Source organism: Lethenteron reissneri, unplaced genomic scaffold (assembly GCF_015708825.2).
Source record: "Lethenteron reissneri isolate LAM-NWPU_2019-01 unplaced genomic scaffold, ASM1570882v1 scaffold_1148, whole genome shotgun sequence".
Classification (NCBI taxonomy): domain Eukaryota; kingdom Metazoa; phylum Chordata; class Hyperoartia; order Petromyzontiformes; family Petromyzontidae; genus Lethenteron; species Lethenteron reissneri.
Window position 1 is genome coordinate 23,089 of NW_026890836.1, and position 13,245 is coordinate 36,333.

Below are 13,245 nucleotides of genomic sequence, written 5' to 3' on the forward strand. Positions count from 1 at the left end.
ACTTTAGCCTACTCTGTTGTTGAATTTCGAATTTTGACGTTACTTTAAAACCATGTAGGATGGTTGGGCTTTTTGCCTTAACTATGTCTGGCTGACACTCCCACTGTCTCTGCCGCCTGCACGGGTGACATGTGCCCGTTCATCAGGCCTTATCTTTCCTTGAAGCAAGGTTGCAAATTCTGCCATCCTAGCCCTCCTCCAGTTCATTACTTAACAACACCTGGTGTTTTGCAGTTTGCTGCGCTTTTGGTGTGTTTCATTCATTAAAAAAACAAGTAAAAAGATAATATATAAAAATCATCAAATATTATTAATCTCAATTTTGGAAGAAGGGTTAGTATACAACAGACCGATGGTCAAGATTAACGACGGGGTGGCAACCAAAGTAGAAAACGATCCCTCCCCCCAGAAAGTTTGTCACTCGTCCCGGAGACATTAATTCCCACACAGTCAATTGGGACACACACTCGACACACAACACATTCGCCTGTGTACGATCTCACCTAACGCACTCGTTCACACGACCTTCGACTAATAATACACCACGCTCTTCTACGAGGCCGAGCTGCAGCCGTATTTAAAGCGGCACGTATTTGTGGGATTCACGGCAAGCGCTTGGGATTTCAAAAATATTTATTAAGTGTTCAGCAACTCGACATTGCTCTTGTTTTAACTTGTCATGTGCAACCCACGTGGAGCAGAACCACAGAACCGCACTCCGACGTCAACCACACACCAGGTACCAAAACTCAGGAACCAACCACACTCACGGACACTAAATCACACAGACGAGTACAAACCGACCACAAATACCAACCACCCGGGTACTGACCACACTGTTATAAACCACACATTGGTTGCGACCACACTCAAAGTGAAGTACAAACCACACACATACACGAAGGTAGAAACCACTCACACACCGACCACACCGCACGCACACGCTACTTGTGGAGGACGAGGCTATACACGCGCGGGGTCCCGATGGCTCGCCAAATATCCACAACCGAACGCCTAACACCTGCGCAAAAACCACAACCCCAAAACCTTCTTGCAAAACACTACCACTACCTCAATACACGGCACAGAACTACCGAGATACCCTAACCCCTTAAAACAGCACTAACCCTGCCCCCAACTCCTAATGATGTTACCTGTGAGGTTAATACCTGACCTTTTCTTAATGCTACGAGCACTAGCCGAGACTCTAAACCCTCACACCAATACCAATGCTGCCTTTTCCACTGCCACTGGGAAGCGTGCCGGTTTGTTCGCGAGCCGGGCAACTTGGCTCAGGCCAAATTCCCACACTGGCTTCACCGGGCCCAGCTGACCGACCTGCGTGCAGGGCCTCTGCTTGGCTCGCTTGCGAGCTGCACGCCGTTAGCCGGGCCCGCCCTTGGAAACCAGCGGTGGCATCGTGGCTTCAACGAGGAAGCGAGAGGTGTGGTGATTGGTGCCCATCGCTGAACTTAGTTTCGGGGCCGTGCACATCTAAAACACGGCTGAGAAGTATAAATCAAGACACTTACTTGGGAACTCCTAACACACACCAGGCCTGCATTATTTGTATCTCTTATCTCTTCCCTCCCAGGCCACAGGAGGGGATGGGATGTAATGTTAGAGGCCTCCAGGACCATTCCTGGGCCAATGAGCCGTCTTCTTCGGGGTCGTGGAAACGCAGCAAGACGATTGCCTAGCACCCTACCCACCGGGCATGTAACGGTGCATCGGGTTCAAATCGATTCCTGTTCTCAAGATGCACACGTTATCTAAATCGTGCGTGAGAAGTCGCGACTTGCGAACTATACAGACGACGCGCTCACGTTACAAGTGTCGGCGAGTGGGGGGTAAATAAAACTGTACAAACGAAAAGGAGGCAACGCGACGAGACGCTCAAAAACGAGACGAACTGACCGTTTAACGGAATCGCGAACCCGTCAAATCGTGACGCGACACACGCGAGGATCGGCACGCGACCGCCATCACCTCCACGCCCCCGGGACGCCAACATCTCCCCTCGCGGAAACAACGGCGCAGGCGCGAGCCCCGGAGGGCCGACGACGCGGCGATGGCCTCTCTCCCCCCTCCCCCGCCCAACCCGTTGCCGTCCTCACGCATCCAGCAGCTTGAGGATGCTCTCCCTCTCCTTGAGCACCTTCCAGGCGTGCTCCTTCTCCTTCTTGGTGGGCGTCCGCTTCTTCTGCCGGGCGCCCATGATGCGCCGGTAGGCCTCCATCACCTCCGTGTCGGCCACGCGAGCGCGGGCGCGCAGCTCCTGACGCCGCATCTCCTCCCGCGCCATCCTGCCCGAGAAGACGCGTCACGGTACACGTCAACCCCAACCTCGGGGGCAGAGACACGTGTGTCCAGCGGTGGCGCATTCACCGCTTGTTGCATGGATTGGCAGGTCAAGCCGCCCCGGCTGGCCTGGTTAATACCGCCGGTATATTAACCGTAATGTACGAGTAATACAACCCCCCTGGGTTTACGTCAGGGGATTGGGTCCCTGTAAATGTGCGACAAAGAATATCAAAACGACGTCATTCGGAGCGGTTTACAGGGTAGCAGTACGGTGGTGGGGCGAGTGAAGGGACAATGGATAACGAGAAAGGACAGACGATGCTGTCGGCGACGCGAGTGTGTGGGGTTGAGGCGACGCAAATTGGGTAGCTGTGTTAGTAACACAACGACGATGTGCTTGCGAAATGACGTAAAAATGGGGAAACGTAAATCGGGGTGTTACTGTACAACGAAGAGGCTTGCTTCGCGATGGGACGTGAAGTCTCCCGTGATGTTATTTAACAAAAGCAGTAGGCTGTGTGCGCTGGAGTCGTCGGTCCATTAGTGCGAGATTAGAAAAATTACACCGCAAATTTACTTAAATTGGAACGACCAATAGAAACATCACCCCCTGCTGGCAGACCGGTGGCCACTTGCATGCCGGTGCCGTGTTCAGGTTCACACTGCACACGTTGGACAGCTGCCATTAGACGTTTTGAGCTACGTTACAGGCGCAACGTAATTGTAAGGATTGTTATTATTTATTAGAATATTACAGACTTTCCCGTTCCGAGACGTCTGCATCGTGTGGCTGTCCCCGTTCACCGCCGAATCTCGTGAATGCGCAAGCGGCTCGGCATTCATTCTACTTAGAGAGGCGTCATAGTAGCGCCGCTGTTTTTAAAGACGTCGCTACTCACGGCGGAGAACCGTAGCGACACGACCGCAACTTTACAATAGCTGGCGCCAAACTGTGCCACACACGCCCCTCCCGCGTGGCCTTTTAATTTTGAATCCGTTCTGATGACGTACGTAACGTACGTGTACGTCCATCGGAGCAGAATCGGAGGAAAGCTGATGACGTACGTCATCGGAATGGGTAAGGGTTAACAGACTAAAATGTATTCTCAAGCTTGTAACACGTGCATTGAATTGTGTAATGCTGTTGTTCCCAAAAATATAAAAACGACACACACACAGTAGAGAACAAACAAACGGAGGTTAAAAAAGATATCACATTGACCGTCAAGCCAAGTGCTTGGGCCTGGGCACGTGAGTGGGATACGACGATAAGCGGCCAAGAACGTTGCCAGGGAAGGGAAGCGGTGTGCCGGGGAGGACGACCACCGCAGGGGCTAAGAGGAATGAAATCGACCCAACTGCCGGCACGACGTTGGCCATCAAAGCGAAACACCACGGGAGAGATGGCGACGGGCTTTGGGAGGTTCTCATCCAGCAGCGGATAGACGTGGTCCCATTGCGCGGATGATACGTCGCACGCAGCTAAGTTCACGTTGCCCATGCCACCGCGAGAGGCGCGAGCCGTTCACCACTAAGTTAAACAAAACCATTCATTAATTGATCCACGACTCTGAAATTGCGACAATTCAACAAATGTCCCAGTGGGATGAATCGATCCGCTCTGGTGGGGATGGGCAATCTGGTGAGGTGGCTTTAGCGGTAGAGCGAGCGGCTCACAACGGGAAGGTCACCAGGACAAATCCCGGTTGGGGTTTGCTCGGCGCATCATCCCTCTGGGGGCCTTATAAAACAAGTACCACTTTGTGGGAAAGTCAAACAGTTGGTTTGTTCTACGGACAGACACTCGTCCCCGCCATTGAAATGTAGAATTTCTACCACCGGCTCAAAGAGTTGTAAGCAGGAGATGTATGTATGCATGTTGAACTTCTTTCGCACTAATCGGAGGTGTGGGGGGGGGGAAGGACAGCAAACTAAACACAAAAAGCAGTCTGAGACGAGCACAAATGCACCAATGCTCATTTGAGTAAGCAGGGCCTCACCGCAGGAGGTCCTGCTTGCGTGCGCGGTTGTGCGCCGTGACGGCACGCAGCTCGGCCTGCCGCTTGCGCAGCTCGGCCAGAACCTCGTCCTCGGAGTCCTCCCCGCCGCGGCCCTCCGAGTCCAGCAGCCCCTGCGCCAGCAGCTCCTCCCGGATGCGCGCCTCCAGCGACTTGGTGTGCGGCACGCTGAGGTGGGCCAGCGCGCGCACACGCACGCACACGTACCAACGCACATCAGACACGTGAGGTCCTGCACGCCGGTACGGCGCTCGCAGGCGCACGTTACAAAGACAAAGATCCTCTGAGATAGAGATGAACAGACTGGTGGTTCAGGTGCTGTCAGTGAGCATGGGAATGGAATTTGGGTCACCAGGATCATTGCTGTGAGGGTCGCTCCTCTGCTCTGGCGAGATGTTAACTACGCGGTGGAGAGATGTTTAGTCTAACACGTAGGCTTTCGTGACCAATATTATCTGTAAGAGGTGTTTCGGGTTAGATCGCATGAATATAAATGTGTCGTTAAACCTGCCACCACCCAACACAGCCAATTAGTGAGGTTTGTCATGTAAACAAGGGGATTCAAGGTAATTGTAAATGTTATAGGTATACTCTCAAGCACACTAGTAACTAATTGACGAGATTTTAACGACCCCGCTCAGTACACAGGAGGTCGTGGGTTCGATCACGACCCTGACGCCTGCTGTATATTTGGAGTTTCCCCGTGGCCATGTGGATTTTTCTCCGGGTACTCCGGTTTCTCCCTAACATTTAGAAACGTGCGTTTAGAGTATTTTGCTGCTATAAATATCCACGTGATAAGCCACTTCGTTGAGCTTTCATTTGTGGCCAGGTCGCTTCTGAAAAAGAGCTACATAGTTCAAAAGGTTAACCACTCGCCATTGTTGCTTATGGCTCTCCTCCAGAGGCCTATCTTGACACTGCTGGTAACCAGTCCATCGAACAAACATGGAGCGATACAGATCCTCACACACACACACACACGCCTACCTGAAGGGCTTGGCTTGGCTGCGGGGGGATGTGGCCGCCCCATCCCCTTCACTGGCCTTGCTGGCCAGTTCCGGGATCGGAGACTCCTCCATGGGTGAGATGATGTTCTCCTGCAAGGCGGACACCATCGTTACAACCAGCAGAGCCTTACTCTTTGGTTCTTTCGATAAAGTCACGTAGTTAAAAATACAAATCACGACCACCTCTACGGGGAGGGTTTTCACACATCTGTTCTGTGGTTTTCCCACCTGATGATGATGATTGCTTGTGTTGCAATCGAAACGTCGTGATTTGTATTTCTAACTACGTGACTTTACCGAAATAACTAAAGAGTATGGATACCTGCAGTTACGAAAGCTTCAAATCAAGATTCAGCAGAGCCTTGTGTGCTCAGCAACAATGCCATTGATATTTTTACCTGGGAAAGCCTTGCCGAGTCCTGAGACTCTGTTTAGGAGGGTCTTACTACTTTGGGTCCTTTGACCAATTCCATAAATGGCAAGTTTTGCATCCTTGCGAGAACCACAGTACCCACAGTAACCACAGGCACACAAGGGAGTAATATTTTCAAAACGTCCCCACGGATTTGAGAACCCACTGCTGTATTACCACTTTATGGCCATCTGGTGAATGAATACGAGTCATGACTCCACTGGCACTTTGAGATGTACTGCATCATGGGAGGGAGGCCATAAACCGGGGGTGGCCAACCTGTAAAAGGCCAAGAGCCAACAAGTACCCATGAGTTCTGAAAATAGCCAAGTGTGTATATTTTACATGTGTATATATAATGACAGTTTTCGGCAGACATTCATAATTATTTTCTACCACTGTGATAGTACGTTCTACGTTATGCCCCTTCGATAGAGCCACATGTGGGTGCACTGCTGGCTGTAAACAATAAATGACGGTGATGATGATCACACTACCGGCAGGAAGGGCCACAGTGAAGAACGTTGCTTTTTGCCCTGCGCGTGGCACCCACGGCCGTCGACAGCATATTCACGCCCGAGCAATCAGGTCGCACGAACGAATCGCCTGCTTATAATGTGGACGTCGTCTCTGGTTGCAGGCAACCAAGAAGCACAACCAATTGCTCAGGGGTGGACCCGGCCATTACCTCCACGAGGGCCTGCACCAGGCGCTGGGTGAGCGGCCCAAACGGGCACGCGTCCTCCGGCTGCTCGTTCTGCGTCCCCGCATCGTTACGCCGCATCAGGTTGTCCACCTCTGCACACGCACGCACAGTTCCTGCCGCGCTCCGGAAAAACGTCCGCACTGAGAATCCGACGGTGGCTGTGGCCACACACCTTTAAAAATTAGCGCTTCTGGTGCCAATGACCCCTGACCTGTGTTTCCCAGGGTGCCTTGGGTCCCCTTCTTCCTGTCGGCCGCGCTTGCAGGGCGAGCGCCGTCCCTCTGCTCCTCCTGCAGGTCCTCCTGCGCCCAGCGCTGGCAGTAGTGTTTGCCCAGCGGGGGGACCTGCCCTCCAACACACACACACACACAACAAAACACACCGACATGAGCCCACAACACGTTATATGAGCCCCGACTACAATCCCAACACAGATACTGACAGACCCCCAAAAACCATCCTTTTCTACGAAGCAGCAGTGATGCCACTACAGCGCTCATGCAAGGCGAGCTGCACGTAAAGCGTCAGAGGATCATTGGCAGGTCACAGGACAGACCCGTGTGTTATTGGCAGACTGACATGACTGGCAGATGCACCACGAGTGCTCCCAACTGCGCTACCTTGCAACGTTTTAGCCGCCCAGAACTCTGCCCGTTGTTATTGCTGGAGGGCGACAGCCTCCAACAGTCCAGTGGCATCCCTCACGAGCCTCCTCTACAGAGGGCGATCTTGACACCGCTGGCATCGGTCGGCGGCTAGTTCACTCAGCTCCACACCCGCCTGTACCAGATCAGCCCATTTCCTCTCTAGTCCGTGCCACATCAATTCATCCCCTCTATCCATCCAATCGAAAGCTGCTGGGGCAAGTGGTGGCTGGCATGGGCTACATGACCCAGCTAAAATAAGAACCCCCCCCCCCCCCCATTAAAGCCGAAACAGGCTGCTGGGGCAAGTGCTGATAGCGAGCACCTACGACGGCCCAGCCAACGCACACGTGCAATGAGCAACGCATGGAGATGGGGGGGGGGGGCAGCGCCTGGGACCGCCCGCCAGGGTGACTCCTGGGTGGGAGTTCACCTTGTAGTATTCGGCCTCATCCTCCGGAACCTTGAGCAGCTCCTCCAGGACTCGGATCTCCTCGGCCGTGATGTCGGCACAGTACGGCTCCACTGACGCCCAGAAGCTGTGCATCACGCGCAAAAGACAAAGATTCCCCTGTATAGCGTTAACAGACTGGTGGGGCAAGTGCTGTTAGCGAGCACCCTAATGAAGGCCATACAGCAAACAAACAGGTGGGTGGCCAGCACTACGCCTGGCTGCTATCGTCTCCCCAATGCTGATGCTTACACAACGCACCAGGAACCAATTAAAGGCTGAATCGCCCTAGGGGAGGCCCAGAAAGAGTTAAAATATTTATCAAGTGGGAATGTTACATAGGCCACCGGGTTTGTAGTGCAGTGAGCTAATAGTCTGTTGACAGGGAAGGGATCCTCGTTTTATTTTGTTGTGCGCACTTGAGAGAAAATACGGGTGTCCCTGTGTGTAACTATGTGTGTCGGCAAACACGTTCGTATTTGCGCACGCGTGCATATATGGCCGTGTACGTGTGTAATTGTATGCATGTGCGTGCATGTATGTATATGTGAGCGTGAGCCTACAGTTGCTTGTGCGCGCATACGTTCGTGAAATTGTGCATCAGTTTAACACATGGTAGGCTTTCGCGACCAATGTCATCCATAATAAAGTTTTTTTTGGGTTTTTTTGGGTTAGATTGCGTAAATATGAATGTGTCGTTAAACCTGCCACCACTCGACACGGCCAATTAGTAAGGTTTGTCACGTAACCAAAAACGTGCTAATTAGTTACTAGTTCAGCACACCGCTGTGTTGGAGAGTAAACCCGACGTTTAGTTGGTGGATGTGTGTGCTTCGGGCGTGTGTAAATGTGGGTTAAAAATGTGTGGATTTTTGTGCGCGCCATAGCATGCACGTATGCGTGTGCACGCGTGCGCGCATTTTGCGAGTACGCATGTGCGTGCTACGTGCGCGTGCTACCGGCTGGGCGCGTCGTTCTTGGGCGCCCGGGGCTCGTCCATCACGTCGTCTGGGAACTCGTACTCCTGGAACTTGGGCTGGAGGTTCTTGGTCTTGGGCCGCCCAGGCCCATGGCCCCCACCGCCTGCCCCCGCCCCGTGGGCGCCCCCCGTCCCCGCCGAGCCGTGCCTGCGACCCGCACCGACGGTCTCGGCATCGCTACCGGCACCACGCCGCCCCCCACCACCGGTCACTTTAGCGTCAGCAAACGACGGAAGGCCGAACCTCCCGAGGGGAGCCAGAGGTTGAGCCAGGCTCGTCCCATATTTCAGGTGACTTTGTGTCTCCAAAAACATCCTCGCGTTGTTGAATGAAAAACAACAACTTTGAAGGGCGTATTTTGTCTGACGCGCGAGCACGTGCCGGCCAATTTCTGGTCTAAACTTTGAATGAGATTTTTGCAGCCATCTCTGGCCAAGCAGCGTTCGGAGGAATTGACGGGTAGATGACATTCATTCAGATAAATGCAGATGATGTTTAAAACCAGGCATGAGCCACCGAAAAGAGGGGAAGATAAGAAAAGCCGATTGTTGTACCAAACTTCTACGATGCTCCCTGCGCCTTCACCAAACAGCACTGGCCAGCATGGTGAAGTATGGTCAAATTACCGCCACAACCCGTGTGGAGTGAGGAGGCCCTCAGCTAGCAGTGGGAAAAAGGGCTGGACAGTCTGTTCTCCTATAACACAGTAATTCCGTTCCTGAAGAACACCGCGTTATGGGAAAATCGCATTATAATAATTAATATATAATAGAGGGCGTAAAGCAGTACACAATAACACGTGAGATGCGTATGCAGGCCAAACAAAGATTGAGGCGCGTGGGTAGCATCTAGAAGCATCCAAATGCCTTGTGTGGTCACGCTACGACGAAGCAGCCGTACAGCTGCTTATTCCTACTCGCGCGACGTAGTTCCATTCTCTCTTTCATGTTATATCCAATTCACATCCGCGGCATAACAAAACATATGTTCCTTAATATATTCATGGCGTTATATCCAATTATCGTTATGATAACAACACGCTTAACGGGACAACAGACTGTACGTGTACACGAGAGGCATTGAGACGTTGTCAAGAGAAACCTGGGTCAGAAACATCAAGAAAGTCTAGGGATGAGTTGTGGATGAAAACATTTAGGATTTTGGGATATTTAAGGACAATTTCACACCTCTTTTGGGGTTTTCAGATCTTTTACATTTTCTGCTCGTGATAAACGTCTCCGTGCAAACACAAGCGGGGTCACCCACCGCGCCCATGAAGTCGCGTTTGGTAGGAGACGCGCGCGCAAGTGAGATGGCGTCAACCCCTTATCAGTGCCTACCTTATTAGACCAATTCATAACTTATTGGTCAACTCGTGGCCTTATAAATCTCAACGTTCATCCCACAAAGTCCCATTACAAGGGAGAAACACAAACGAAGACACTTTTTTTGTCCGTATTGAAACGGCTGTACGCCATATGGAACTCAAAACTAAATTTCCCTGTACAAGAATACGGGTAAACGGTATGGGTTGACAGGTATGATTATTGTGTGTAGTTTCGAAGACTGGCTGGTAGTAAGGTCCCCCGCAAGCACTCACCCATGGCTCCCCTTGCTGTCCGGCTTCTGTTTCTTGGGTTTGCTGCCTCCGTGCTTGCCTGTGGAGGATGCCACGTGCTCGGCCGCCTTCGTGAACTTCTTATCGCCCTTACGATCCTGCCAGTCGGTCAGGATCTGTGCGGCACCACAACAGAGGGGGGGGGGGCAAGGGAGGGGTCATGGTCATGGTGCCATACCTTTAAACCCCTTATGAGTGCCTACCTCATCACAGACCAATTTAGACTTTATTGGTCACCCCATGCCCTTATAAATCTCAACGTTCATCCTACAAAGTCTCACCACAAGGGAGATACACAAACAAATAGACCAAAAAAAATGCCTGTATTGAAACGGCTGTACGCCGTATGGACCTGAAACCTCCCTGTACAAGAATACAGGTAAACCGTATGAGTTGACAGGTATGCAAATGCATTCGTGGCTCAAAACACGACTGAAAGATCCCCTTAACCAGCCGCGCCTCGCGACCCCTCATCACCTGGGTCTCTCCCTGCACCTCATTAGGACCACCAGCTCACTCATCACCATCCCCTCATCTGTGTCACACCACTCTCCTCACTTGCATCTCTCGTCTGCTCACCCCATGTCTCTGCTCACCCTTTATTCACCGGGGTCTCAGTCTGTTGGTCCCTCCCCTCACTCCTCCACTCTCTCTCCTTACTTGGGATCTCTTCCTTCACTTATCCTGTCCCACTCCTGGATTTCTTCTCTTCTGACCCCTGCACTCTCAACCCTCTCCTCGCCTGGATCTCTCCTCCGCTCATCCCATCTCTCCGCTCACCCCTCCACTCTCTCCTCACCTGGGATCTCCTCCTCCTCCACTCATCCCATCTCTCGCTCCCCAGCCCGGTTCTACCCCAACACCTCCACCACCACCGACCACCCTCAACCCCACCACCACCACACCTGGATCTCCGTCTCGAGGTTGCGCAGGCGGCGCGACGCCGCTGCCAGCAGAGTCTCGAGCTCGAGCTGCAGCGTGTCCAGCTCCTCGGGGCCCACGCCGTCCTCGGCCGGGCGGCTCAGCACGGCCGTGTAGCGCGGGCACTGCCGCGTGTGCTCCACGGCGCGGAAATCGTGGAACTCCAGCGGGCACTCCTTGAGCTCGCTCATGGCGACCGCGGCTCCCCGCCCCCCACGTACGCCTTCAAGAGACACCACACACACAGGATCTTTATACCGTACTGGAGGAATCCGATGAGCTACGAAGCTTTTTTTTTTTAGACAGACGCCCAGACGGCGCACTTAAACACCGGTTCCCACACACACAGCACAACACTCACAAGTCTCAGAAAACTCGCTCAGTTCACACACCACAGCACGGCTCCCCAAGTCCAGATCCTGCTCACTGGGATCCCAACCCCACAAGGCGGTCACAGAGACCCAGGGCCCACGCTCACCCAGACCCCAACCCCACAAGGAGGTCACCGAGACCCAGGGTCCACACTCACCCAGATCCCAACCCCACAAGGCGGTCACCGAGACCCAGGGTCCACACTCACCCAGATCCCAACTCCACAAGGTGGTCACAGAGACCCAGGGCCCACACTCACCCAGATCCCAACCCCACACTGTGGTCACAGGGACCCAGGGCCCACACTCACCCAGATCCCAACCCCACAAGGAGGTCACCGAGACCCAGGGTCCACACTCACCCAGATCCCAACCCCAAAAGGCGGTCACCGAGACCCAGGGTCCACACTCACCCAGATCCCAACTCCACAAGGTGGTCACAGAGACCCAGGGCCCACACTCACCCAGATCCCAACCCCACACTGTGGTCACAGGGACCCAGGGCCCACACTCACCCAGATCCCAACTCCACAAGGCGGTCACCGAGACCCAGGGCCCACACTCACCCAGATCCCAACTCCACACTGCGGTCACAGGGACCCAGGGCCCACACTCACCCAGATCCCAACCCCACACTGTGGTCACAGAGACCCAGGGCCCACGCTCACCCAGATCCCAACTCCACAAGGAGGTCACAGGGACCCAGGGCCCACGCTCACCCAGATCCCAACCACACAAGGCGGTCACAGGGACCCAGGGCCCACGCTCACCCAGATCCCAACTCCACAAGGAGGTCACAGGGACCCAGGGCCCACGCTCACCCAGATCCCAACCCCACACTGTGGTCACAGAGACCCAGGGCCCACGCTCACCCAGATCCCAACTCCACAAGGAGGTCACAGGGACCCAGGGCCCACGCTCACCCAGATCCCAACTCCACAAGGCGGTCACAGAGACCCAGGGCCCACGCTCACCCAGATCCCAACCCCACACTGTGGTCACAGGGACCCAGGGCCCACGCTCACCCAGATCCCAACCCCACAAGGAGGTCACAGAGACCCAGGGCCCACGCTCACCCAGATCCCAACCACACAAGGCGGTCACAGAGACCCAGGGCCCACACTCACCCAGATCCCAACCCCACAAGGTGGTCACAGAGACCCAGGGCCCACGCTCACCCAGATCCCAACCCCACAAGGTGGTCACAGGGACCCAGGGCCCACACTCACCCAGATCCCAACCCCACAAGGTGGCCACAGAGACCCAGGGCCCACGCTCACCCAGATCCCAACTCCACAAGGCGGTCACAGAGACCCAGGGCCCACGCTCACCCAGATCCCAACCCCACAAGGAGGTCACAGAGACCCAGGGACCACACTCACCCAGATCCCAACCCCACAAGGTGGCCACAGAGACCCAGGGCCCACGCTCACCCAGATCCCAACTCCACAAGGTGGTCACATGGACCCAGGGCCCACGCTCACCCAGATCCCAACTCCACACCGTGGCCACAGAGACCCAGGGCCCACACTCACAGGGACCCAGGGCCCACGCTCACCCGGCCCGCAGTCCCCACTGCCCGCGGTCCCCTCTCGCTCTGCCTCTCGGCCGCTTTCTTTCCGCGCGCGCCACAGCCAATCGCAGCCGCCTCCGCGTGTCACGTGCCGCCCATTGAGCCAATCGAAGGTGGGGTTTGTTAATCCGTATTACGTTTTCAAATACGCGGTTGGGTCGTGCAGCCGGTCACGCGGTGCGATTGGACCAATAGCGTTCGCGAATGGGGGCGGGTTTCGCCTTATACGGGGTATGT

The 13,245-nt window shown here is 54.3% G+C and overlaps 1 protein-coding gene across 4 annotated transcripts; it reads right to left on the reverse strand.

Annotated features, from left to right (window-relative positions):
• Positions 1-615: 615 nt before the first annotated feature.
• LOC133361570 (transcriptional adapter 3-like) lies at positions 616-13,062 on the reverse strand. 4 transcript variants are annotated; one of them, XM_061580496.1, is made up of 10 exons: positions 12,994-13,062; positions 11,049-11,287; positions 10,126-10,259; positions 8,505-8,702; positions 7,528-7,633; positions 6,662-6,794; positions 6,433-6,542; positions 5,313-5,422; positions 4,305-4,490; positions 616-2,306 (listed from the first exon to the last, which is right to left on the reverse strand). In XM_061580496.1, the coding sequence occupies exons 2-10, from the start codon at positions 11,253-11,255 to the stop codon at positions 2,114-2,116; spliced, it is 1,377 nt and encodes a 458-aa protein (XP_061436480.1). In that variant the 5' UTR covers positions 11,256-11,287; positions 12,994-13,062; the 3' UTR covers positions 616-2,113. The 4 variants fall into 4 exon arrangements, with proteins under 4 accessions (XP_061436480.1, XP_061436482.1, XP_061436479.1 ...); XM_061580498.1 differs by having other exon boundaries at positions 8,505-8,672; positions 12,971-13,013; XM_061580495.1 differs by having other exon boundaries at positions 12,971-13,013.
• Positions 13,063-13,245: the final 183 nt, after the last annotated feature.

Bases quoted from the DNA above. Each gene is read 5' to 3' on its own strand.
- LOC133361570 (XM_061580496.1), bottom strand. From the start codon at position 11,255: ATGAGCGAGCTCAAGGAGTGCCCGCTGGAGTTCCACGATTTCCGCGCC. The intron at 5,423-6,432 runs GTAATGGCCGGG...TCCGCCTTGCAG, and splicing joins TGGTGCAGGCCCTCGTGGAG to GAGAACATCATCTCACCCAT. The intron at 4,491-5,312 runs GTAGGCGTGTGT...GGCCCACCTCAG, and splicing joins AGCCAAGCCAAGCCCTTCAG to CGTGCCGCACACCAAGTCGC.